The following is a 27,131-nucleotide window of genomic DNA, read 5'->3' on the forward strand; positions in this document are numbered from 1 at the left end:
TTGTCCACACCACTTCAGCTCAGAAAAAAGATCGAGTCTCCCTCTCCTTCCCCCCAGCTGGCTGCTACCGGCAGACTGCTCAACTAATCGTACCGCAGCCCTATACCAAGTTTACTCAGGTTTACTTTACAAATGATTAGAAAGTATTAGTAAACATAGTTGGTGCCTATGTTATTATTTAATAATCAACCCCCAGCTCAGTCTTTAAATGCTCTTTGAGAAACAAGAATAGTCTTACGTCTGGCAGGGAAGATACAAACAAAGACGCATCGAGTTGCGATTTACTACTCTAACGTAGCTTATTTAGTTAAATTTTTACCTCTGGTTTCCACTGAAGAACCCAGGGTCGTAACAACAGTGTTTAGTGAGTTTATTTAGTAGTCCTGGATACAGCAGTGTCGTAGACGTTGTGACGAAGCCTGGAGCAGAGCAGAGAGCTGAGTGTGGCCGGAGTCGCGGAGCTCTATGTGGGAGAGCGTTGTAGCTGGATGAAGTCGTAGTCTGCTGCCTGCTCTGTGTCGAAGCTGTAGGTCTTGGGTCGATTGTTACTACACCTCACAGTAAAATAGGAGGGTGGAAAAACCGTTACCTGTAAATAGGGATAGAATTATAGCTTCTGTAATTAGTTATGCTATTAAGATAATGAGATAATGGAGCGAGTATAAGATTAACTCGCTACAATGGCAAACAGCTCAGTTTGGGTTGATGATACTAGTCCTCCCAGTCTCCAGTATGCCTGTACGCTGGCGTGCAAAGAGCAGAGCCAGCACTCTGCTGGCTATCCTGTGTCCACCGATCCGTCTGTGAAGATGTGGGTGGCTCCGGCTACTGCAATGCTATACATTTGCTTTTCTATAATGCGCCTGAGGATTGTTGGATCATAAGCAGCCTTTTTCATTGGGAGACTTTCTATTACTATTTTGAAAGTAGGCTCTTCCCATGGTGCGGAAGAAGTGTAGTTTGGGTGTGGTTGATCACCCTCTCTATCAAGAATCATGCTGTTTAAATATAATCTATTTAGGACATTATCTGCTCTGGCAGCCCAAAAGTTTCCATTGTTTTGGCCAAGTCCAACCACCAAGGCCTGCCGTACTGGGATTGGATCAGGAGAAATAATTATCTTACTGATAATTGCAGCTGTTATTTGTGATATTCTTTCTTGAAGAGAGGGCAAACCCGTCTCTAGTCTAAGAGTTTCAAGCCTGGTCCACATGGGGGCTCCCAGTGCGGCTCTCATAACATTGTTTTGGGCAACTTCAAGTTTTTTCCACTGTTGGCGTGATAGACTTGAGAGTGCAGGTGCGGTATAGTCGATCACTGATCTGACTGACTGTATATGCTTACAAGATTGATTGATTGATAAAGATTAAGCCACCCGAAAGGTGGCACGGGCATGAATAGCCCGTAAGTGGTGGCCCTTTTGAGCCATTACCAGTATCAAGAGCTGATACTGGAGATCTGTGGAGGTGCGACTGCACCCTGCATGACGGGAGATGTCTCCCGTGGACCAAATGGTGATGCTTACAAGGTTGTTGTTGTTGTTACAGATTCAGCTACTCGGAACAAGTTCCAAGTAGCACGGGCTATGGTGAGCCCGTAACTTACCTGGCACAGGAGCGTGGCAAGTAGCACGAGCTATGGTGAGCCCGTAGTGGACTTACCTGGCACAGGAGCGGTGCTGTGGGGGCTGTGCTTACAAGATTGATTGATTGATGAAGATTAAGCCACCCAAAAGGTGGCACGGGCATGAATAGCCCGTATGTGGTGGCCCTTTTGAGCCATTACCAGTATCAAGAGCTGATACTGGAGATCTGTGGAGGTGCGACTGCACCCTGTGTGACGGGACAACATCTCCGGTGGTGCTTACAAGGTTGTTGTTGTTGTTCAAGATTCAGCTACTGGGAACTAAAAGTTCCAAGTAGCACGGGCTATGGTGAGCCCGTAACTTACCTGGCACAGGAGCGGGGCAAGAAGCACGGCCTCCCCATTGGGCTTACAAGGTGTTTGTTGTTTAAGATTCGCTACTTGGAACAATAAGTTCCAAGTAGCACGGGCTATGGTGAGCCCGTTGTGGACTTACCTGGCACGGGAGTGGTGCCGTCTCTGTGGCTTACAAGGTTGTTGTTGTTAGAGATTCAGCTACTTGGAACAAGATCCAAGTAGCACGGGCTATGGTGAGCCCGTAACTTACCTGGCACAGGAGCGGGGCAAGAAGCACGGGCTATGGTTAGCCTCGTGGACGGGAGATGTCTCCCGTGGCTTACAAGATTGATTGATTGATGAAGATTAAGCCACCCAAAAGGTGGCACGGGCATGAATAGCCCGTAAGTGGTGGCCCTTTTGAGCCATTACCAGTATCAAGAGCTGATACTGGAGATCAGTGGAGGTGCGACTGCACCCCGCGTGACGGGAGATGTCTCCCGGACCAAGTGGTGACCAGATGGTCGGCTTACAAGATGATGATGATGAAGATTAAGCCACCCAAAAGGTGGCACGGGCATGAATAGCCCGTAAGTGGTGGCCATTTTAAGCCATTACCAGTATCAAGAGCTGATACTGGAGATCTGTGGAGGTGCGAATGCACCCTGCATGATGGGAGATGTCTCCCTTGACATCCCTCCCTTGTGTTAAGATGAAGATGAAGCCACCCAATAGGTGGCACGGGCATGAATTGGTAAGTGGTGGCCCTTTTGAGCCATCACCAGTATCAATAGATGATACTGGAGATCTGTGGAGGTGCAACTGCACCCTGCGTGACGGGAGATGTCTCCCGGACCAAGTGGTGACCAGATGGTGGCTTACAAGGAGAAATCTATACATATATACGCGTGGGAACACCTCACTCTACGATTCACCTAAACCCCCTTATTCGTTGAGAACGGTGAAGGGTCAATGTATTCGTCGTGTGTCCAATTTAACTTATATTTCCGAGTGCCCAGTCTCCAGAGTTGCATTTGTAATGATACACTACATTGGTACACCTCAGTTTGTCAGAGAAGGCCGAGATGTTATTTATCATAATGAGGGAAGATGTACGAGAGTTGTTATAATAAATGATTGGTCCCATCCTTGCGTTTTTACTGCAAGGTTTGCAATTCCTGTCATTTATGTCTCCTATCGCCTTCTCATCCTTCTTGTAAGCCTGACTGAATGTATTTTTATAATACACTACAATGTCTTCTCTTAGGGGCCGATTTTCCACCTCTGGGGCCTGATTATCTTCAGTCAGATGGCGGCCTAGCTTCTTACGATTTCATCAAATATACATATGAAATATATTTCATAACATATTGGAATGAAATTTTTCACGGCGCTGTTGCCAAATAATTGGACATTTGTATAACATTTTCAAGTAATTTTTATTAAATTCGAATGTTTTTAAGTGTCCCGGCCCCTTAAGGATGAACTACTGAGCTTCCACAGCAGGCAACACATAAAAAGTTGCCTAACTCAGAGGTACTTGTTTACTGCAGGGTGAACAGACGAGTTTGGTGACAGGAAACGTCTCCAACCATTTCTGTCCCGCCTTGGGACTCCGGAGTGTAAGTCGGGAATGAATCCAACTGTACTACCGATCCCAAGTTTCTTGTAAATCATAAATGTTATTAAAATTAAGATTAAAATTCAAATTCAAATGTTTATTCAGGTAAAGTACATACATACAAGGTGTGATACAAACAATGATGAATTTATAGATAGATAGCATTGTACATACAATGCCTAAAACCATTATTATGCAATGTATTTAGTCTATGAAAGTCACATCATCCAATTTTATTTTAAATGTTTTCCCAAAATAAGTCTATTCAGTAGTTGTAAGCTTTAAGCTTTTAAAACTTGAATTAAGATTCGTTGGTAGATATTTTGCAAACAGAGAAGTTACCCCTGTAAAGCAACATAGAAAATGAAAGCCACAGATGATTTGAAATTTCTGTACAGAAGAAAGTAAACATAAAAATATTTCTTTAAAAACAAGAAGAAACTAAATGTTTAATTATTAGTGTTAAAAATATATTTAAAAAACAAATTAATAAGCAAACTGATGATATATAAAAAATTAATTTTTTTTAGAAATTTCTTAAAATATTTATATAAAAATCTTAGAATAATTTTAAAATATTAAATAAATTACATATTATAAAACTTTTCAGTAAACTAATTTAACATTGTTTAAATATAATACTTTTCTCTTTTAATATTTTTAAAGCATTTAAGCTATAAATCTCACCATTTGGTCCAGGAGACATCTCCCGTCACGCAGGGTGCAGTCGCACCTCCACAGATCTCCAGTATCATCTATTGATACTGGAGATGGCTCAAAAGGGCCACCACTTACGAGCTATTCATGCCTGTGCCACCTTTTGGGTGGCTTCATCTTCATCTTAACACATTCATAAGGGAGACATCTCCCGTCATGCAGGGTGCATTCGCACCTCCACAGATCTCCAGTATCAGCTCTTGATACTGGTAATGGCTTAAAAAGGGCCACCACTTACGGGCTATTCATGCCCGTGCCACCTTTTGGGTGGCTTAATCTTCATCAATCAATCAATCTATAAATCTCCCATAATATCTGTAAAAATTTAAAAAGATGCAAAGATGACTGGCAGCTGGACAACAGTACAGCATAGCTTAAGTCAATAAGTGTGGATCATTTATATGTTGTTTAACTAAGTTATCCCCACCTGTGGGTGACAGTTGGCTCAAACACGGTACTCAGTAGTAGCTTAGTTATATATAATATTAGATATGATATATCTAATTTCTATAGATTTCTATTTCTATATATAATTAGATATGATATATCTAATAGAATCTATTTGTTAAAATATCTATAGATTAAGGAGTAAAAACACGCAAATTAAAGTCAAACGTTTATTCAGGTAAAAATACATACAAGATGATTTACAAACATAATGTTGGATTTCTAGATAGAGCTAGTACATGCTAGGCCTAAAGCCACTAGTACGCACAGCGTTTCGGGCAAGGTGTGGGGGGAAAACACAGACTAAAATTTAAAACTAATTGAGATCAAAGCATAAATTGAATTGAAAAGGGAAAAAAGAACGATATTAATTACATGATGGATAGAACAACAGAAGTAATTTTAACTAAATGAACTGAGGACTACAATTTTCTATAAGTTTATGCATGTCGGGTATCAGCAGTTTATCAAGTTCGTCAACAAACAGTATTGTTTGAAAATAGCAAGACATAGGTTGACATTTAGGGGGAAAGGTAGGTTACATGGAGTTTATTAGGAAGTACTTAGATTTTCTCCTAAACTGGTTGAGAGAGGTACTGTCTTTGATATGATTGGGAAGGTCATTCCACAGTCTGGGTTCCTTGATTTGTAGAGCATTTCTAGTTTGGTGACGTCGTACTCCTGGAATATCAAAAAGGCCTTTGTTTCTGGTGTGTTGCTCATGGATTCTGTTACAACCTTCTAGGAAGCTTTTAAGGTCAGGATTGACATCACAGTTCAGATTTTAAAATATATAAGAGTACACATGAGAGGATGTGCAGTGACTTAATATCTAACATATTCAATGATTTAAGTAAGAGTACCGAGTGCTGCCTGGGGCCAGATTTTGATATTGTTCTAATAGCAGCTTTGTGTTGAGTAATTAGAGAACGTAGATGATTTGGGGTAGTAGAACCCCAAGCACAAACACCATAATAGAGATAAGGATAGATGAAAGAGTGATAGAGCGTCACCAGGGCAGGGCGAGGTACATAATATCTGATCTTAGAAAGAATGCCAACTTATTTATTTATTTATATACAAGAAGGTACATTGGGTTTATAAGAGTACATAGCATGATGTGTTTACATTCTTGTAAAGCCACTAGTACGCACAGCATTTCGAGTAGTTTTCTAATACTGTTTAGGACCTTTTTTTTGCTATCTTTAGAATGTGTCCCTGGAAATTCAGCTTGTTATCTATGAGGACACCAAGGAATTTACCATCTACTTTGTTACTAATTTGGATATTGTTAATTCGTAGCATAATTTGATCTGAGGATTTATTATCAAATAAAATATAAAAGTTTTTGTCAATGTTAAGGCGAGTTTCCAAACAAACATTTTCTCGTTTTCAAAATGTTCTAAAAACGCCATTTGATTGTTTTACTCATGTTTTAAATTACGTTTATACACGTATTTTGAAGAATTTGTACATACGATTTTTAGATAGAAGAGAAAGAAGGAGAGATGAGAAATATAGAGAGGAGAGAAAGAGAGAGAAGGAGAAATAAGGAGAGGAGAGAAAGAGAGAGAAGGAGAAATAAGGAGAAAGAGAGAGGAAGGGAATATAAATAAGAGAGAGAAGAGGAGAGAGAAGAAAGCGAGAAGAGAAAGAGGAGAGAGAAGAAAGCGAGAAGAGAAAGAGGAGAGAGAGGAGAGAAAGAGATAGAGAGTAGGAAAAATAAAGAGAGAGAGAAATAAACAGAGAGAGAGGAGACAAGGAATATATATATAGAGGAGAAATAATTACCTAAATAAAGACCCAACAGAGCACACACTTATGTAACAGGTACATATACCACTAAGAAAAAAATAAAAGATTTGAACTGGGACGAGAATGGCGCTCCCACCATAGGTGACTAAAACAAATAGCAGAGCATCTTAACTCAAACACTTGACCACTCTATCCTAACAATAATAAGGACGGCTATGTAGGGAAATAGAAATGATTAGGGTAAGGCTGCAGGAATCATATACTATTCAATAGAGGCAAAGAGAGCAAAAAAGCCATAAGTAAAATAGAGGAATCCGAAATACTTTTTTTTTATGAAAAAACTAGAACAAAACCCATATCCAGCCTTTGCGTAAGGGTGATGGAACTTTCACAGATGACAATAAAGAAACAAATGAAATACCAAGGCTTCGGCACGATTCTATTTTCAGTGAACCCCTGAACACATACTCCCCCCCCCTCTTTCAGAGCAGGAGGGATTGCTGAAATAGAGGGAATACAGAGAACATATACAGCATACATAGATATGATAAAGCACCTAAATTATTGGGATCGTCTCAAAGCTCTCCAAATATACTCTCTAGAAAGAAGACGAGATAGATATCCAATAATATACACCTGGAAAATACTGGAGGGCCAGGTCTCAAATCTACACAGTAAACTAACAACATACTGGAGTGAACGACATGAAAGAAAATGCAGAATAGAACCAGTGAAGAGCAGGGGGTGCCATAGGCACAATTAGAGAGAACTGTATAAACATCAGAAGTCCGCAGTTGTTCAGCATCCTCCCAGCAAGTATACGAAATATTGCCAGAACAAACGTGGACATCTTCAAGAAAAAATATATAGTTTTCTTCAAGAAGTGCTGGATCAACCAGGTTGTGGTAGCTATGTAAGCTTGCGGGCTGCTTCAAGCAACAGCTTGTTGGACCAAGCTCTCACAAGGCAAGCCTGACCCCAGGCTTGGCTTGGGGAGTAGAAACCCCCCCAGAGCCCCATTCAGGTCCAGGTATAATCCAGGTTTATACATGACTCACCACTGATGACGTTTGAACACTTCTCAACACTTGGGAATGTTAGCCCAAAACATATTACGAAAACCGGCAGCTTAAGCAGCAAATTTGTGACCGTCCTGGGCAAGAGGATGAACCGCAGGCTGGCTACACCTAATAACCCTGCAGACAACCTGGGAGAGCCCTGGAACAGGGAAGAAGGGAAACCGGGTCAGCAGGAAAGCACGAGATGGCAGATTCAAGCTGAGTGGAAGGTAACGAAAGCGGTAACTCAGTTAACACAAAATGTTTACTGACGTATTTATTTGGTAGCAGATCTGTAACTATTTATTTAAAGTCGTCTTTGAAACGTATAAAATATGTATAACGTGTGTGTGTTCACCTAATTGTGCTCACTTAATTGTGCTTGTGGGGTTGAGCTTTGGCTCTTTGGTCCCGCCTCTCAACTGTCAATAAACTGGTGTACAGATTCCTGAGCCTATTGGGCTCTATCATATCTACATTTAAAGCTGTGTATGGAATCCGCCTCCACCACATCTCTGCCTAATGCATTCCACCTGTTAACTACTCTGACACTGAAAAAGTTCTTTCTAACGTCCCTGTGGTTCATTTGGGTACTTAGTTTCCACCGTGTCCCCTTGTTCGCGTGCCACCAGTGATGAATAGTTTATCCTTGTCTACCCTGTCCATTTCTCTGAGGATTTTGTAGGTAGTGATCATGTCTCCCCTCACTCTTCTGTCTTCCAGTGTCGTAAGGTGCATTTCCCGCAGCCTTTCCTCGTAACTCATGCCTCTTAGTTCTGGGACTAGTTTAGTGGCATACCTCTGAACACATACCTCTGTGTGTGTTTGTGTGTATTCACCTAGTAGGGGGGGTTGAGCTTTGCTCTTTCGGCCCGCCTCTCAACTGCCAATAAACTGTTTACTAACTACTTTTTTTTCACACCACACACACACACCAGGAAGCAGCCCCTGACAGCTGATTAACTCAAAGGTACCTATATATATATTTACTGCTAGGTAACAAGGGCAGTCAGGGTGAAAGAAACTTTGCCCATTTGTTTCTGCCTGGTGCGGGAATTGAACCCGTGACACAGAATTACGAGTCCTGCGCGCTATCCACCAGGCTACCTGCGTATATATGTGTGTGTGTGTGTGTGTGTGTGTGTGTGTGTGTGTGTGTGTGTGTGTGTGTGTGTGTGTGTGTGTGTGTGTTTACTAGTTGTGTTTACTAGTTGTGTTTTTGCGGGGGTTGAGCTTTGCTCTTTCGGCCCGCCTCTCAACTGTCAATCAACTGTTTACTAACTACTTTTTTTTTTTTTTTTTTTTTTTTTTTTTTTTTTTTTTTTTTTTTTTTTTTCTCCGCACCACACACACACACACCCCAGGAAGCAGCCCGTGACAGCTGACTAACTCCCAGGTACCTATTTACTGCTAGGTAACAGGGGCACTTAGGGTGAAAGAAACTTTGCCCATTTGTTTCTGCCTCGTGCGAGAATCGAACCCGCGCCACAGAATTACGAATCCTGTGCGCTATCCACCAGGCTACGAGGCCCCCTACGAGGTGTGTGTGTGTGTGTGTGTGTGTGTGTGTGTGTGTGTGTGTGTGTGTGTGTGTGTGTGTGTGTGTGTGTGTGTGTGTGTGTGTGTGTGTGTGTGTGTGTGTGTGTGTTTGTGTGTGTGTGTGTGTGTGTGTGTGTGTGTGTGTGTGTGTGTGTGTGTGTGTGTGTGTGTGTGTGTGTGTGTGTGTGTGTGTGTGTGTGTGTGTGTGTGTGTGTGTACTCACCTAATTGTACTCACCTAATTGTGCTTGCGGGGGTTGAGCTTTGGCTCTTTGGTCCCGCCTCTCAACTGTCAATCAACTGGTGTACAGATTCCTGAGCCTACTGGGCTCTATCATACCTACATTTGAAACTGTGTATGGAGTCAGCCTCCACCACATCACTTCCTAGTGCATTTCATTTATTAACTACTCTGACACTGAAAAAATTCTTTCTAACGTCTCTGTGGCTCATCTGGGTACTAAGTTTCCACCTGTGTCCCCTTGTTCGTGTCCCACCCGTGCTGAAGAGTTTGTCTTTGTCCACCCTGTCAATTCCCCTGAGAATTTTGTAGGTGGTTATCATGTCTCCCCTTACTCTTCTGTTTTCCAGGGATGTGAGGTTCAGCTCCTTTAGCCTTTCCTCGTAGCTCAATCCTCTCAGTTCCGGGACGAGCCTGGTGGCATACCGCTGAATCTTCTCTAACTTTGTCTTGTGTTTAACTAGGTATGGACTCCAGGCTGGAGCTGCATACTCCAGGATTGGTCTTACATAAGTGGTATACAGGGTTCTGAAAGATTCCTTACACAAGTTTCTGAAGGCAGTTCTTATGTTGGCCAGTCTAGCATATGCCGCTGATGATATTCTTTTGATGTGGGCCTCTGGGGACAGGTTCGGTGTGATATCAACCCCCAGATCCTTCTCTCTATTTGATTCTTGCAGGATTTCCCCTCCCAGATGATACCTTGTGTTCAGCCTCCTGCTCCCTTCGCCTAATTTCATCACCTTACACTTTCCAGAGTTGAACTTCAGCAGCCATTTTCTAGACCATTCCTCCAGTTTATCCAGGTCATCCTGTAGTCTCTGCCTATCTTCATCCGTCTTGATTCTTCTCATAATTTTTGCATCATCAGCAAACATCGAGAGGAATGAGTCTATACCCTCTGGAAGATCGTTCACATATATTAGAAACAGGATGGGTCCAAGTACTGAGCCCTGTGGGACTCCGCTGGTGACATCTCGCCACTCTGATGTCTTCCCCCTCACCGTTACTCGCTGTTTCCTGTTGCTTAAGTACTCCCTTATCCACTGGAGCACCTTCCCTTTTACTCCTGCCTGTTGCTCCAACTTTTTTAACAGCCTTTTATGGGGTACTGTGTCGAAGGCTTTTTGGCAATCCAGGAAAATGCAGTCGGCCCACCCTTCTCTTTCCTGCCTAATTTTCGTTGCCTGGTCATAAAATTCTATTAACCCTGTGAGGCACGATTTACCATCTCTGAACCCATGTTGGTGGTGCGTTACAAAGTTATTTCCCTCCAGATGCTCTACGAGCCTTTTCCTCACGATCTTCTCCAGCACCTTGCATGGTATACAAGTTAAGGAAACTGGCCTGTAATTCAGTGCCTCTTGCCTGTCACCCTTTTTGTATATTGGGACCACGTTAGCTGTCTTCCAACTTTCTGGTAAGTCTCCTGTTTCCAGTGACCTGTTATACACCATAGAGAGTGGCACACTTAGTGCTTCTGCACCTTCCTTTAGTATCCATGGTGAGATTCTATCAGGCCCAACAGCCTTTGTCACATCTAGCTCCAGCAGACACCTTTTGACCTCATCACTGGTGAGGTCAAATTCCTCCAAGGTTTCCAAGGTTGCCGCCTCCTCATTTAGTGCAGGGGCTTCTCCTTGTTCTATTGTGAAGACCTCCTGGAATCTCTTGTTGAGTTCTTCACACACCTCCTTGTCATTCTCTGTGTATCTGTTCTCCCCTTTCCGCAGCTTCATCACTTGTTCCTTCACTGCTGTTTTCCTCCTGATATGGCTGTGGAGCAGCTTTGGTTGGGTCTTGGCTTTACTCGCGATGTCATTTTCAAACTGTCTCTCTGCTTCCCTCCTCACTCTGATGTACTCATTTCTGGCCCTCTGGTACCTCTCCCTGCTCTCTGGTGTTCTGTTATTTCTGTAGTTTCTCCATGTTCTTTTACTCAGTTGTTTCGCTACCTTACATTCCTGGTTGAACCATGGGTTTTTCTGTTGTTTTTCGTTTTTCTCCTTTTGGACGGGGATAAACCTGTCTGCAGCTTCCTGGCACTTTTGGGTGACAATATCCATCATGACCTGCACATTCTTGTCTCTAAGTTCTGTTTCCCATGGTATTCCCATTAGGAAGTTCCTCATCTCGTCATATTTTCCTCTTCGGTAATTCAGTCTTTTCCCCTCCACTCCCATCCTTGGATAGGTTATCCCTACCTCCACCAAGTACTCAAAGGTCAGTACACTGTGGTCACTCATTCCTATGGGGGCTTCAACTTTGACTTCCCTTATTTCTGACTCATTTAGGGTGAATATTAAGTCGAGTCTAGCTGGTTCATCATTGCCTCTCATTCTTGTGGGTTCTTTGACATGCTGGCTCAGAAAATTCCTTGTTGCCACTTCCAAGAGTTTAGCTCGCCACGTATCTGCACCACCATGTGGGTCCCCATTCTCCCAGTCTATCTTTCCATGGTTGAAATCACCCATGATTAAGAGTCTTGAGCCATTCCTGCAGGCAACTGAAGCTGCTCTCTCTATTATATTAATAGTTGCCATGTTGTTCCTATCAAACTCCTGTCTAGGTCTTCTGTCATTTAGGGGAGGGTTGTAAATGACTGTCACTATTATCTTAGGTCCACCCATTGTTATAGTTCCTGTTATGTAATCTCTGAATCCGTCACAGCCCGGAATTTCCATCTCATCAAAACTCCAGTCCTTCCTTATCAGCAGGGCCACTCCTCCACCTCCTCTCCCTTCCCTCTCTTTCCTTACTATATAGTAGTCCTTTGGAAACACAGCATCTGTTATGACTCCTGACAATTTTGTTTCTGTTAGTCCTATTACATCAGGGTTTTCTTCTTGCACCCTTTCTGCCAGTTCACTTGCTTTATTGGTAATCCCATCAATGTTTGAGTACATTACCTTGAAGCTCACTTTCTTATATCCAATTTCACCCACACTCCCTACAAGTGTAGGAGGTTGTTCTATGGTCCTTGCTACTTGGGTAGGCTCCTCCTCCTGTGAGGTAGTTGCCAGGGGTTCAGGGGGAGGTGGGGTGGGGGGTGGAGGGCTTAGGTCTTCCTCAGGCCTGCTTGGGTCAGGAAGAAGTCCTGGGGGTGAGGGAGCAGGGATTGCTTGGGGAGAGGGCACGCCCTCCTGCGGTGTAGTTGACAGGGGTTTGGAGGGAGGTGGAGTGGGGGATAGAGGGCTTTGGTCTTGCTCAGGCCTGCTTGGGGCAGGGAGAAGACCAGGGGTTGGGAAAGCAGGGGCTACTTGGGGTAAGGGGAGGGGGAGGATTTGGGTTTCATGATGGGCATTATGCAGGGGCAAGGAAGGGTTTGTGCTGGGGGGTAGAGAGGGCCCTATTGGGTGGTGGACTGGGGTGTTGCATTCCCCCCTGGGGTTCCTGGGTTGCTGGATTGGGGTTCCCCACTCCCCTCTGGGATTGCTGGGGTGGAGGCTGAGGTTCCCTGGCTCTCTTCCCTCTCCTTGCGCCTTTTCCTTGCATCTGCTGCCCTTACTATCTCGTCTCTGGTCATGTCCCTCTGAACATATACCTCTTTGTAGTTCCTTGCATGCCTCAGTTTGTTCTTCCTTACTAGAATGTCCTCTTTGATGTCCTCGCTCTTGAATACTACCTTGATCAATCTTTTTTTGTCTCTGTTGTACTGGCCAATCCGGAAAAACTGTTCTATGTCTCGTTCAGCCCCTTCCATTCCTATCTCCTTTAATATCCCTGCCACTGCAGCTTTGTCTTTAGTCCTCGTTTCCTCCCTTGTGGAGCCCTCTTGTTCCTTCACACCTACCACTACTACAGCTCTTTTCCTTTCCATTAGCTGGCTTGTGCATCTAGCTGCCTCCTGTGAGGTTACTGCTTTCATTACAACATCCTTGACTGTGGACATTGCTCCTGGGCTCTTGAGCATTTCAGCAAAGGTTGGGCCAATTGTAGGGGTCCCTGCCATAGCTACATCTCCTGGCACCTGGGGGTTGGTCCCCTGGGCCAGAGTCTGAGGAGGGCCTGTTTTTAGGCTTTTTATCTCCTCTTGTGCTGCACTTAGTTCTATCTGCAGCTTACATATAGTTTCCCTCAGGTCCTTCAATTCCCCACTGACTTCCTTCCATGCCTTAGCAATCATCTCCATGAATGACTCGTCCAGTCCCTCTCCTCCAGCTTCATTCTGTTGTCTTACCATCCCGCTTGACCTGTGTGTGTGTGTGTGTGTGTGTGTGTGTGTGTGTGTGTGTGTCTGTGTGTGTGTCTGTATGTGCGTGTGTGTGTGCGTGTGTGTGTGTCCGTGTGTGTCTTTGTGTGCGTGCGTGTGCGTGTGTGCGTGTGCGTGTGCGTGTGTGTGCGTGTGCGTGTGTGCGCGTGTGCGTGTGCGTGTGTGTGTGTGTGTGTGTGTTGGGTGCGGGGGTGTTTGTGTATAGGGGGAGGGGTAGGGGGGTGTCTTGGGGCAGTGTAAGGCGTGGGAAGGTGTGGGGTGAGATGGTGAGCGGTCACCAGGGTATCATGTGTCAAGCCCCACCCAAGTACCACCCAAGTGAGCCACGGAGTTGTATATTTGAGATATTGAGACCTACTTTAAATTAGGTATTTTAAGTCACTCTGTACACCTTATTGATGACCTAGAGAGGGGTACCTACCGTCAGCTCACCCCGAGCAAGCACGCCTAGGTGAGTTTGAAGAGATGTCCTTATGACGGGGTTGGTCGCTTGCCCTCTCCTCTCTCTGGTATCAATGTTGTCTCCACGTGCTACTGTTGTCTCCACGTGCTACTGTTGTCTCCACGTGCTACTGTTGTCTCCACGTGCTCCTGGTAACATTCGTTCCTATCTTCCTCACTGGTCGTCAGCCACTATGTGCACTTAGCATACGATCCTAAACGGTGCACACACTTCGGGGGATCAATCACTAAGTATGCTACAAACCGCTTCACAACACATTACTCAGCAAAACAAAACGTAGGTCCTGCTAGGCTGGGTGGCTAGGCTGACCCAACGGTACACACTGATCTTGCCACTCGGCCTTATTTTTGTTTCTTAATTGCTCTACCGCTGTAGGAGCTCACTATACACTTGATCACTGCGTTTGCGTACACTTCTGTGACAAAAAACTATGTTTCTTGTCTCGGTGACCCTTCAATGTCTCGAGATAATTGATGTTATTCGCGGACCCTACGGACACAACGTGTGACTCTCTCCAGAGCTGAAATGTGTGTGGTGTTGTGTGTGGTGTTGTGTGTGGTGTTGTGAGGTGATGTGTAAGGTGTTGTGTGTGGTGTTATGTGTGGTGTTGTGTGTGGTGTTGTGAGGTGATGTGTGTGGTGTTGTGTGTGGTGTTGTGTGTTGTGTGTTGTGTGTTGTGTTGTGTGTGGTGTTGTGTGTGGTGTTGTGTGTGGTGTTGTGTGTTGTGTGGTGTTGTGTGGTGTTGTGTGTGGTGTTGTGAGGTGATGTGTAAGGTGTTGTGTGTGGTGTTGTGTGTGGTGTTGTGTGTGGTGTTGTGAGGTGATGTGTGTGGTGTTGTGTGTGGTGTTGTGGGTTGTGTGTTGTGTGGTGTTGTGTGTGGTGTTGTGTGTGGTGTTGTGTGTGGTGTTGTGTGGTGTTGTGTGTGGTGTTGTGTGTGGTGTTGTGTGTTGTGTGGTGTTGTGTGTGGTGTTGTGTGTGGTGTTGTGTGTGGTGTTGTGAGGTGTTGTGTGTGGTGTTGTGTAGTGTTGTGTGTGGTGTTGTGTGTTGTGTGTTGTGTGTTGTGTGGTGTTGTGTGTGGCGTTGTGTGTTGTTGTGTGTGGTGTTGTGTGGTGTTGTGTGGTGTTGTGTGGTGTTGTGTGTGGTGTTGTGTGTGGTGTTGTGTGGTGTTGTTTGTGGTGTGTTGTGTGTTGTGTGGTGTTGTGTGTGGTGTTGTGTGGTGTTGTGTGTGGTGTTGTGTGTGGTGTTGTGTGGTGTTGTTTGTGGTGTTGTGTGAGGTGTTGTGTGTGGTGTTGTGTGTGGTGTTGTGTGGTGTTGTGTGTGGTGTTGTGTGGGGTGCTGTGTGATGTTGTGTGTAGTGTTGTGTGTGGTGTTGTGTGGTGTTGTGTGTGGTGTTGTTTGGTGTTGTGTGTGGTGTTGTGTGTGGTGTTGTGTGGTGTTGTGTGTGGTGTTGTGTATGGTGTTGTGTCTGGTGTTGTGTGTGGTGTTGTGTCTGGTGTTGTGTGCGGTGTTGTGTGTGGTGTTGTGTGTAGTGTTGTGTGGTGTTGTGTGTGGTGTTGTGTGTGGTGTTGTGTGGTGTTGTGTGTAGTGTTGTGTGTGGTGTTGTGTGGTGTTGTGTGTGGTGTTGTGTGTGGTGTTGTGGTGTTGTGTGTGGTGTTGTGTGTGGTGTTGTGTGGTGTTGTGTGTGGTGTTGTGTGGTGTTGTGTGTGGTGTTGTGTGTGGTGTTGTGGTGTTGTGTGTAGTGTTGTGTGTGGTGTTGTTTGTGGTGTTGTGTGTGGTGTTGTGTGTGGTGTTGTGGTGTTCTGTGTGGTGTTGTGTTGTGTTGTGTGTGGTGTTGTGTGTGGTGTTGTGTGTTGTGTTGTGTGTTGTGTTGTGTGTGGTGTTGTGTGTGGTGTTGTGTGTGGTGTTGAGTTTGGTGTTGTGTGTGGTGTTGTTTGGTGTTGTGTGTGGTGTTGTTTGTGGTGTTGTGTGTGGTGTTGTGTGTGGTGTTGTGTGTGGTGTTGTGTGGTGTTGTGTGTGGTGTTGTGTGTGGTGTTGTGTGTGGTGTTGTGTGTGGTGTTGTGTGTGGTGTTGTGTGTGGTGTTGTGTGTGGTGTTGTGTGTGGTGTTGTGTGTGGTGTTGTGTGTTGTGTTGTGTGTGGTGTTGTGTGTGGTGTTGTGTGTGGTGTTGTGTGTGGTGTTGAGTGTGGTGTTGTGTGTGGTGTTGTGTGGTGTTGTGTGTGGTGTTGTTTGTGGTGTTGTGTGTAGTGTTGTGTGTGGTGTTGTGTGAGGTGTTGTGTGTGGTGTTGTTTGGTGTTGTGTGTGGTGTTGTTTGTGGTGTTGTGTGTGGTGTTGTGTGTGGTGTTGTGTGTGGTGTTGTGTGTGGTGTTGTGTGGTGTTGTGTGTGGTGTTGTGTGTGGTGTTGTGTGTGGTGTTGTGTGTGGTGTTGAGTGTGGTGTTGTGTGTGGTGTTGTGTGTGGTGTTGTGTGTGGTGTTGTGTGGTGTTGTGTGTGGTGTTGTGTGTGGTGTTGTGTGTGGTTTTGTGTGTGGTGTTGAGTGGTGTTGTGTGTGGTGTTGTGTGTGGTGTTGTGTGTGGTGTTGTGTGTGGTGTTGTGTGTGGTGTTGTGTGTGGTGTTGTGTGTGGTGTTGTGTGTGGTGTTGTGTGTGGTGTTGTGTGTGGTGTTGTGTGTGGTGTTGTGTGTGGTGTTGTGTGGTGTTGTGTGGTGTTGTGTGTTGTGTTGTGTGGTGTTGTGTGTGGTGTTGTGTGTGGTGTTGTGTGTGGTGTTGTGTGTGGTGTTGTGTGTGGTGTTGTGTGGTGTTGTGTGTGGTGTTGTGTGTGGTGTTGTGTGTGGTGTTGTGTGTGGTGTTGTGTGTGGTGTTGTGTGGTGTTGTGTGTGGTGTTGTGTGTGGTGTTGTGTGTGGTTTTGTGTGTGGTGTTGTGGTGTTGTGTGTGGTGTTGTGTGTGGTGTTGTGTGTGGTGTTGTGTGTGGTGTTGTGTGTGGTGTTGTGTGTTGTGTTGTGTGTGGTGTTGTGTGTGGTGTTGTGTGTGGTGTTGTGTGTGGTGTTGTGTGTGGTGTTGTGTGTGGTGTTGTGTGTGGTGTTGTGTGTGGTGTTGTGTGTGGTGTTGTGTGTGGTGTTGTGTGTTGTGTTGTGTGTGGTGTTGTGTGTGGTGTTGTGTGTGGTGTTGTGTGTGGTGTTGTGTGTGGTGTTGTGTGTGGTGTTGTGTGTGGTGTTGTGTGTGGTGTTGTGTGTTGTGTTGTGTGTGGTGTTGTGTGTGGTGTTGTGTGTGGTGTTGTGTGTGGTGTTGTGTGTGATGTTGTGTGTAGTGTTGTGTGTGGTGTTGTGTGGTGTTGTGTGTGGTGTTGTGTGTGGTGTTGTGTGTGGTGTTGTGTGTGATGTTGTGTGTTGTGTTGTGTGTGGTGTTGTGTGGTGTTGTGTGTGGTGTTGTGTGGTGTTGTGTGTGGTGTTGTGTGGTGTTGTGTGTGGTGTTGTGTGGTGTTGTGTGTGGTGTTGTGTGGTGTTGTGTGTGGTGTTGTGTGGTGTTGTGTGCGGTGTTGTGTGGTGTTGTGTGTTGTGTTGTGTGTGATGTTGTGTGTAGTGTTGTGTGGTGTTGTGTGGTGTTGTGTGTGGTGTTGTGTGTGGTGTTGTCAGGTGTTGTGTGTGGTGTTGTGTGTTGTTGTGTGTGGTGTTGTGTGTGGTGTTGTGTGGTGTTGTGTGTAGTTGTGTGTGGTGTTGTGTGGTGTTGTGTGGTGTTGTGTGGTGTTGCGTTGTGTGTGGTGTTGTGTGTGGTGTTGTTTGGTGTTGTGTGTGGTGTTGTGTGGTGTTGTGTGTGGTGTTGTGTGTGGTGTTGTGTCTGGTGTTGTGTGTGGTGTTGTGTGTGGTGTTGTGTGCGGTGTTGTGTGGTGTTGTGTGCGGTGTTGTGTGGTGTTGTGTGGTGTTGTGTTGTGTGTTTTGTTGTGTGTGGTGTTGTGTGGTGTTGTGTGGTGTTGTGTGTGGTGTTGTGTGGTGTTGTGTGTGGTGTTGTGTGTGGTGTTGTGTCTGGTGTTGTGTGTGGTGTTGTGTGTGGTGTTGTGTGTGGTGTTGTGTGCGGTGTTGTGTGGTGTTGTGTTGTGTTGTGTGTGATGTTGTGTGTGGTGTTGTGTGTGGTGTTGTGTGTGGTGTTGTGTGCGGTGTTGTGTGGTGTTGTGTTGTGTTGTGTGTGGTGTTGTGTGTAGTGTTGTGTGTGGTGTTGTGTGTAGTGTTGTGTGTGGTGTTGTGTGGTGTTGTGTGTGGTGTTGTGTGTGGTGTTGTGTGTGGTGTTGTGTGGTGTTGTGTGTTGTGTGGTGTTGTGTGTGGTGTTGTGTGGGTTGTTGTGTGGTGTGGTGTGTGGTGTTGTGTGTTGTGTGGGGTGTTGTGTGTGGTGTTGTGTGTGGTGTTGTGTGTGGTGTTGTGTGTGGTGTTGTGTGTTGTGTGGGGTGTTGTGTGGTGTTGTGTGGGGTGTTGTGTGTGGTGTTGTGTGGTGTTGTGTGTTGTTGTGAGGTGCTGTGTGGTGTTGTGTGTTGTTGTGTGTGGTGTTGTGTGTGGTGTTGTGTGTGGTGTTGTGTGGTGTTGTGTGTGGTGTTGTGTGTGGTGTTGTGTGGTGTTGTGTGTGGTGTTGTGTGTGGTGTTGTGTGGTGTTGTGTGTGGTGTTGTGTGTGGTGTTGTGAGGTGTTGTGTGTGGTGTTGTGTGGTGTTGTGTGTGGTGTTTTGTGGTGTTGTGTGGTGTTGTGTGTGGTGTTGTGTCTGGTGTTGTGTGTGGTGTTGTGTGTGGTGTTGTGTGTGGTGTTGTGTGCGGTGTTGTGTGGTGTTGTGTTGTGTTGTGTGTGATGTTGTGTGTGGTGTTGTGTGTGGTGTTGTGTGTGGTGTTGTGTGCGGTGTTGTGTGGTGTTGTGTTGTGTTGTGTGTGGTGTTGTGTGTAGTGTTGTGTGTGGTGTTGTGTGTAGTGTTGTGTGTGGTGTTGTGTGGTGTTGTGTGTGGTGTTGTGTGTGGTGTTGTGTTTGGTGTTGTGTGTTGTGTTGAGTGTGGTGTTGTGTGTGGTGTTGTGTGTGGTGTTGTGTGTGGTGTTGTGTGGTGTTGTTGTGTGTGGTGTTGTGTTTGGTGTTGTGTGTGGTGTTGTGTATGGCGTTGTGTGTGGTGTTGTGTAAGGTGTTGTGTGGTGTTGAGTGTGGTGTTGTGTGTGGTGTTGTGTGTGGTGTTGTGAGGTGATGTGTGTGGTGTTGTGTGTGGTGTTGTGTGTTGTGTGTTGTGTTGTGTGTGGTGTTGTGTGTTGTGTTGAGTTGTGTTGTGTGTGGTGTTGTGTGTTGTGTTGTGTGTGGTGTTGTGTGTTGTGTTGAGTGGTGTTGTGTGTGGTGTTGTGTGTGGTGTTGTGTGTGTTGTGCTGTGTGTGGTGTTGTGTGTGGTGTTGTGTGTGGTGTTGTGTGGTGTTGTGTGTGGTGTTGTGTGTGGTGTTGTGTGTGGTGTTGAGTGGTGTTGTGTGTGGTGTTGTGTGTGGTGTTGTGTGAGGTGTTGTGTGGTGTTGTGTGTGGTGTTGTGTGGTGTTGTGTGTGGTGTTGTGTGTGGTGTTGTGTGTGGTGTTGTGTGGTGTTGTGTGTGGTGTTGTGTGTGGTGTTGTGTGTTGTGTGGTGTTGTGTGTGGTGTTGTGTGTGGTGTTGTGTGTGGTGTTGTGTGTGGTGTTGTGTGTGGTGTTGTGAGGTGATGTGTAAGGTGTTGTGTGTGGTGTTGTGTGTGGTGTTGTGTGTGGTGTTGTGAGGTGATGTGTGTGGTGTTGTGTGTGGTGTTGTGTGTTGTGTGTTGTGTGTTGTGTTGTGTGTGGTGTTGTGTGTGGTGTTGTGTGTGGTGTTGTGTGTTGTGTGGTGTTGTGTGGTGTTGTGTGTGGTGTTGTGAGGTGATGTGTAAGGTGTTGTGTGTGGTGTTGTGTGTGGTGTTGTGTGTGGTGTTGTGAGGTGATGTGTGTGGTGTTGTGTGTATTGTTGTGGGTTGTGTGTTGTGTGGTGTTGTGTGTGGTGTTGTGTGTGGTGTTGTGTGTGGTGTTGTGTGTGGTGTTGTGTGTTGTGTGGTGTTGTGTGTGGTGTTGTGTGTGGTGTTGTGTGTTGTGTGGTGTTGTGTGTGGTGTTGTGTGTGGTGTTGTGTGTGGTGTTGTGAGGTGTTGTGTGTGGTGTTGTGTAGTGTTGTGTGTGGTGTTGTGTGTTGTGTGTTGTGTGTTGTGTGGTGTTGTGTGTGGCGTTCTGTGGTGTTGTGTGTGGTGTTGTGTGGTGTTGTGTGGTGTTGTGTGGTGTTGTGTGTGGTGTTGTGTGTGGTGTTGTGTGTGGTGTTGTGTGGTGTTGTTTGTGGTGTGTTGTGTGTTGTGTGGTGTTGTGTGTGGTGTTGTGTGGTGTTGTGTGTGGTGTTGTGTGTGGTGTTGTGTGGTGTTGTTTGTGGTGTTGTGTGTGGTGTTGTGTGTGGTGTTGTGTGTGGTGTTGTGTGGTGTTGTGTGTGGTGTTGTGTGGGGTGCTGTGTGATGTTGTGTGTAGTGTTGTGTGTGGTGTTGTGTGGTGTTGTGTGTGGTGTTGTGTGGTGTTGTGTGTGGTGTTGTGTGTGGTGTTGTGTGGTGTTGTGTGTGGTGTTGTGTATGGTGTTGTGTCTGGTGTTGTGTGTGGTGTTGTGTCTGGTGTTGTGTGCGGTGTTGTGTGTGGTGTTGTGTGTAGTGTTGTGTGGTGTTGTGTGTGGTGTTGTGTGTGGTGTTGTGTGGTGTTGTGTGTAGTGTTGTGTGTGGTGTTGTGTGGTGTTGTGTGTGGTGTTGTGTGTGGTGTTGTGGTGTTGTGTGTGGTGTTGTGTGTGGTGTTGTGTGGTGTTGTGTGGTGTTGTGGTGTTGTGGTGTTGTGTGTAGTGTTGTGTGTGGTGTTGTTTGTGGTGTTGTGTGTGGTGTTGTGTGTGGTGTTGTGGTGTTGTGTGTGTTGTGTTGTGTTGTGTTGTGTGTGGTGTTGTGTGTGGTGTTGTGTGTTGTGTTGTGTGTGGTGTTGTGTGTGGTGTTGTGTGTGGTGTTGAGTTTGGTGTTGTGTGTGGTGTTGTTTGGTGTTGTGTGTGGTGTTGTTTGTGGTGTTGTGTGTGGTGTTGTGTGTAGTGTTGTGTGTGGTGTTGTGTGTGGTGTTGTGTGGTGTTGTGTGTGGTGTTGTGTGTGGTGTTGTGTGTGGTGTTGTGTGTGGTGTTGTGTGTGGTGTTGTGTGTGGTGTTGTGTGTGGTGTTGTGTGTGGTGTTGTGTGTTGTGTTGTGTGTGGTGTTGTGTGTGGTGTTGTGTGTGGTGTTGTGTGTGGTGTTGAGTGTGGTGTTGTGTGTGGTGTTGTTTGGTGTTGTGTGTGGTGTTGTTTGTGGTGTTGTGTGTAGTGTTGTGTGTGGTGTTGTGTGTGGTGTTGTGTGTGGTGTTGTGTGGTGTTGTGTGTGGTGTTGTGTGTGGTGTTGTGTGTGGTGTTGTGTGTGGTGTTGTGTGTGGTGTTGTGTGTGGTGTTGTGTGGTGTTGTGTGTGGTGTTGTGTGTGGTGTTGTGTGTGGTGTTGTGTGTGGTGTTGTGTGTGGTGTTGAGTGTGGTGTTGTGTGTGGTGTTGTGTGTGGTGTTGTGTGTGGTGTTGTGTGGTGTTGTGTGTGGTGTTGTGTGTGGTGTTGTGTGTGGTTTTGTGTGTGGTGTTGTGTGTGGTGTTGTGTGTGGTGTTGTGTGTGGTGTTGTGTGTGGTGTTGTGTGTGGTGTTGTGTGTTGTGTTGTGTGTGGTGTTGTGTGTGGTGTTGTGTGTGGTGTTGTGTGTGGTGTTGTGTGTGGTGTTGTGTGTGGTGTTGTGTGTGGTGTTGTGTGGTGTTGTGTGGTGTTGTGTGTTGTGTTGTGTGGTGTTGTGTGTGGTGTTGTGTGTGGTGTTGTGTGTGGTGTTGTGTGTGGTGTTGTGTGTGGTGTTGTGTGGTGTTGTGTGTGGTGTTGTGTGTGGTGTTGTGTGTGGTGTTGTGTGTGGTGTTGTGTGTGGTGTTGTGTGGTGTTGTGTGTGGTGTTGTGTGTGGTGTTGTGTGTGGTTTTGTGTGTGGTGTTGTGGTGTTGTGTGTGGTGTTGTGTGTGGTGTTGTGTGTGGTGTTGTGTGTGGTGTTGTGTGTGGTGTTGTGTGTTGTGTTGTGTGTGGTGTTGTGTGTGGTGTTGTGTGTGGTGTTGTGTGTGGTGTTGTGTGTGGTGTTGTGTGTGGTGTTGTGTGTGGTGTTGTGTGGTGTTGTGTGGTGTTGTGTGTTGTGTTGTGTGGTGTTGTGTGTGGTGTTGTGTGTGGTGTTGTGTGTGGTGTTGTGTGTGGTGTTGTGTGTGGTGTTGTGTGTGGTGTTGTGTGTGGTGTTGTGTGTGATGTTGTGTGTAGTGTTGTGTGTGGTGTTGTGTGGTGTTGTGTGTGGTGTTGTGTGTGGTGTTGTGTGTGGTGTTGTGTGTGATGTTGTGTGTGGTGTTGTGTGTGGTGTTGTGTGGTGTTGTGTGTGGTGTTGTGTGGTGTTGTGTGTGGTGTTGTGTGGTGTTGTGTGTGGTGTTGTGTGGTGTTGTGTGTGGTGTTGTGTGGTGTTGTGTGTGGTGCTGTGTGGTGTTGTGTGCGGTGTTGTGTGGTGTTGTGTGTTGTGTTGTGTGTGATGTTGTGTGTAGTGTTGTTTGGTGTTGTGTGGTGTTGTGTGTGGTGTTGTGTGTGGTGTTGTGAGGTGTTGTGTGTGGAGTTGTGTGTTGTTGTGTGTGGTGTTGTGTGTGGTGTTGTGTGGTGTTGTGTGTACTTGTGTGTGGTGTTGTGTGGTGTTGTGTGGTGTTGTGTGGTGTTGTGTTGTGTGTGGTGTTGTGTGTGGTGTTGTTTGGTGTTGTGTGTGGTGTTGTGTGGTGTTGTGTGTGGTGTTGTGTGTGGTGTTGTGTCTGGTGTTGTGTGTGGTGTTGTGTGTGGTGTTGTGTGCGGTGTTGTGTGGTGTTGTGTGCGGTGTTGTGTGGTGTTGTGTGGTGTTGTGTTGTGTGTTTTGTTGTGTGTGGTGTTGTGTGGTGTTGTGTGGTGTTGTGTGTGGTGTTGTGTGGTGTTGTGTGTGGTGTTGTGTGTGGTGTTGTGTCTGGTGTTGTGTGTGGTGTTGTGTGTGGTGTTGTGTGTGGTGTTGTGTGCGGTGTTGTGTGGTGTTGTGTTGTGTTGTGTGTGATGTTGTGTGTGGTGTTGTGTGTGGTGTTGTGTGTGGTGTTGTGTGCGGTGTTGTGTGGTGTTGTGTTGTGTTGTGTGTGGTGTTGTGTGTAGTGTTGTGTGTGGTGTTGTGTGTAGTGTTGTGTGTGGTGTTGTGTGGTGTTGTGTGTGGTGTTGTGTGTGGTGTTGTGTGTGGTGTTGTGTGGTGTTGTGTGTTGTGTGGTGTTGTGTGTGGTGTTGTGTGGGGTGTTGTGTGGTGTTGTGTGTGGTGTTGTGTGTTGTGTGGGGTGTTGTGTGTGGTGTTGTGTGTGGTGTTGTGTGTGGTGTTGTGTGTTGTGTGGGGTTTTGAGTGTGGTGTTGTGTGTGGTGTTGTGTGTGGTGTTGTGTGTTGTGTGGGGTTTTGTGTGGTGTTGTGTGGGGTGTTGTGTGTGGTGTTGTGTGGTGTTGTGTGTTGTTGTGAGGTGCTGTGTGGTGTTGTGTGTTGTTGTCTGTGGTGTTGTGTGTGGTGTTGTGTGTGGTGTTGTGTGGTGTTGTGTGTGGTGTTGTGTGTGGTGTTGTGTGGTGTTGTGTGTGGTGTTGTGTGTGGCGTTGTGTGGTGTTGTGTGTGGTGTTGTGAGGTGTTGTGTGTGGTGTTGTGTGGTGTTGTGTGTGGTGTTGTGTGGTGTTGTGTGGTGTTGTGTGTGGTGTTGTGTCTGGTGTTGTGTGTGGTGTTGTGTGTGGTGTTGTGTGTGGTGTTGTGTGCGGTGTTGTGTGGTGTTGTGTTGTGTTGTGTGTGATGTTGTGTGTGGTGTTGTGTGTGGTGTTGTGTGTGGTGTTGTGTGCGGTGTTGTGTGGTGTTGTGTTGTGTTGTGTGTGGTGTTGTGTGTAGTGTTGTGTGTGGTGTTGTGTGTAGTGTTGTGTGTGGTGTTGTGTGGTGTTGTGTGTGGTGTTGTGTGTGGTGTTGTGTTTGGTGTTGTGTGTTGTGTTGAGTGTGGTGTTGTGTGTGGTGTTGTGTGTGGTGTTGTGTGTGGTGTTGTGTGGTGTTGTTGTGTGTGGTGTTGTGTTTGGTGTTGTGTGTGGTGTTGTGTGTGGCGTTGTGTGTGGTGTTGTGTAAGGTGTTGTGTGGTGTTGTGTGTGGTGTTGTGTGTGGTGTTGTGTGTGGTGTTGTGAGGTGATGTGTGTGGTGTTGTGTGTGGTGTTGTGTGTTGTGTGTTGTGTTGTGTGTGGTGTTGTGTGTTGTGTTGAGTTGTGTTGTGTGTGGTGTTGTGTGTTGTGTTGTGTGTGGTGTTGTGTGTTGTGTTGAGTGGTGTTGTGTGTGGTGTTGTGTGTGGTGTTGTGTGTGTTGTGTTGTGTGTTGTGTTGTGTGTTGTGTTGTGTGTGGTGTTGTGTATGGTGTTGTGTGTGGTGTTGTGTGTGGTGTTGTGTGTGGTGTTGAGTGGTGTTGTGTGTGGCGTTGTGTGTGGTGTTGTGTGTTGTGTGTGGTGTTGTGTGTGGTGTTGTGTGTGTTGTGTTGTGTGTTGTGTTGTGTGTTGTGTTGTGTGTTGTGTGGTGTTGTGTGTTGTGTTGTGTGTGGTGTTGTGTGTTGTGTTGAGTGGTGTTGTGTGTGGTGTTGTGTGTGGTGTTGTGTGTGGTGTTGTGTGTGGTGTTGTGAGGTGATGTGTGTGGTGTTGTGTGTGGTGTTGTGTGTTGTGTGTTGTGTTGTGTGTGGTGTTGTGTGTTGTGTTGAGTGGTGTTGTGTGTGGTGTTGTGTGTGGTGTTGTGTAAGGTGTTGTGTGGTGTTGTGTGTGGTGTTGTGTGGTGTTGTGTGTTGTGTTGTGTGTGGTGTTGTGTGTGGTGTTGTGAGGTGTTGTGTGTGGTGTTGTGAGGTGTTGTGTGTGGTGTTGTGTGTGGTGTTGTGTAAGGTGTTGTGTGGTGTTGTGTGTGGTGTTGTGTGTTGTGTTGTGTGTGGTGTTGTGAGGTGTTGTGTGTGGTGTTGTGTGTGGGTTTTGTGTATTGTGTGTTGTGTTTGAGCTACTTCATCTCTTTGTGTATATATATATATATATATATATATATATATATATATATATATATATATATATATATATATATATATATATATATATATATATATATATATATATATAGACTTATTTCATTTTCAATTACATAACAACAACAGCAGTAGGATCATCAACACCAACATCAGTGCCACCAACAACAACAAAACAAAGATATCCACAACAGTACAACAGCAACGACAGCGTCAACAGCATCACTGCCATCAACAACAGCTGCAGCTCCAATAACAACAGCAGTATCATCAACAACAGCAGGAGCATCACCAGTATTGTCATCAACAACAGCAGGGGCATCACCAGTATTGTCATCAACAACAGCAGTTACATCACCAGTATTGTCATCAACAACAGCAGGAGCATCACCAGTATTGTCATCAACAACAGCAGGAGCATCACCAGCATTGTCATCAACAACAGCAGGAGCATCACCAGTATTGTCATCAACAACAGCAGTTACATCACCAGTATTGTCATCAACAACAGCAGGAGCATCACCAGTATTGTCATCAACAACAGCAGGAGCATCACCAGCATTGTCATCAACAACAGCAGGAGCATCACCAGTATTGTCATCAACAACAGCAGGAGCATCACCAGTATTGTCATCAACAACAGCTGGAGCATCACCAGTATTGTCATCAACAACAGCAGTTACATCACCAGTATTGTCATCAACAACAGCAGTTACATCACCAGTATTGTCATCAACAACAGCAGGAGCATCACCAGTATTGTCATCAACAACAGCTGGAGCATCACCAGTATTGTCATCAACAACAGCAGTTACATCACCAGTATTGTCATCAACAACAGCAGTTACATCACCAGTATTGTCATCAACAACAGCAGTTACATCACCAGTATTGTCATCAACAACAGCAGTTACATCACCAGTATTGTCATCAACAACAGCAGGAGCATCACCAGTATTGTCATCAACAACAGCTGGAGCATCACCAGAAACAACAGGAGTACAGCAAGAACAACACCATCACTAACAACAACAAAAGACGCTATCACTAACAACAGCATTAACAATAGAATCGATTGATTTTTTTTGTCTATTAATTGTACAACAACACTTGACTTTATCCCGCGTCAACCTCTCCTCTTAAAAGAACGTCGCTTTTGGCCGTTTACTCGTATGACCGAATATGGACGTAATTTGAAAATGAAAAAAAAAATTGAATATAAGTTTTGGATTTTTTTTTCAACGACAGTAAGCTAAGGGTCCTCTAATAGGTTAGGTGGGCAGGATATTTTCATAAAGTTTAAAAACGGTATAAAAAACGTTAATGGAAAGAATCCTTTTCTAAGCTTGCCGAGTAAGCCTTTTCCAGTTTAGTCTTATGCTTGACTAGATATGGACTCCATGCTGGAGCCGCATACTCTAGGATTGGTCTGACATTTGTGGTATATAATGTTCTGAAAGATTCCTTACACAAGTTTCTAAAGGCCGTTCTTATGTTAACCAACCTGGCATATGCCGCTGATGTTATCCTCTTGATATGGGCTTCAGGGGACAGGTCTGGCGTGATATCAACCCCCAGGTCTTTCTCTCTCTCTGACTCTTGAAGCATTTCATCTCCCAAATGATACCTTGTATCAAGTCTCCTGCTCCCTACACCTATCTTTATTACATTACATTTGCTTTGGTTAAACTCTAACAACCATTTGTTCGACCATTCCTGCAGCTTGTCCAGGTCTTCTTGAAGCTTCAAGCTGTCCTCCTCTGTCATAATCCTTCTCATAATTTTGGCGTCGTCAGGAAACATTGAGAGGAATGAGTCTATACCCTCTGGGAGATCATTTACGTATATCAGAAACAGGATTGGTCCAAGCACAGAGCCCTGTGGGACTCCACTGGTGACTTCACGCCAATCTGAGGTCTCACCCCTCACTATAACTCTCTGCTTCCTATTGCTTAGGTACTCCCTTATCCACTGGAGCGCCCTACCAGTTACTCCTGCCTGTTTCTCCAGCTTATGCATCAGCCTTT

General features: G+C 45.6%; 1 protein-coding gene across 1 annotated transcript in view; it reads right to left on the reverse strand.

Annotated features, from left to right (window-relative positions):
* Positions 1 to 463: 463 nt before the first annotated feature.
* Positions 464 to 27,131, reverse strand: part of LOC138352104 (uncharacterized) — a 190,144-nt gene continuing 163,476 nt past the window's right edge. The window contains exons 2-3 of the mRNA XM_069304362.1: positions 25,302 to 26,077; positions 464 to 589 (exon numbers count right to left, since the gene is read on the reverse strand). Of these exons, the coding sequence (XP_069160463.1) occupies positions 464 to 589; positions 25,302 to 26,077 (902 nt within the window). The remainder of the gene's footprint in view (positions 590 to 25,301; positions 26,078 to 27,131) is intronic.

Source organism: Procambarus clarkii, chromosome 5, assembly GCF_040958095.1.
Source record: "Procambarus clarkii isolate CNS0578487 chromosome 5, FALCON_Pclarkii_2.0, whole genome shotgun sequence".
In the NCBI taxonomy this organism is placed as follows: domain Eukaryota; kingdom Metazoa; phylum Arthropoda; class Malacostraca; order Decapoda; family Cambaridae; genus Procambarus; species Procambarus clarkii.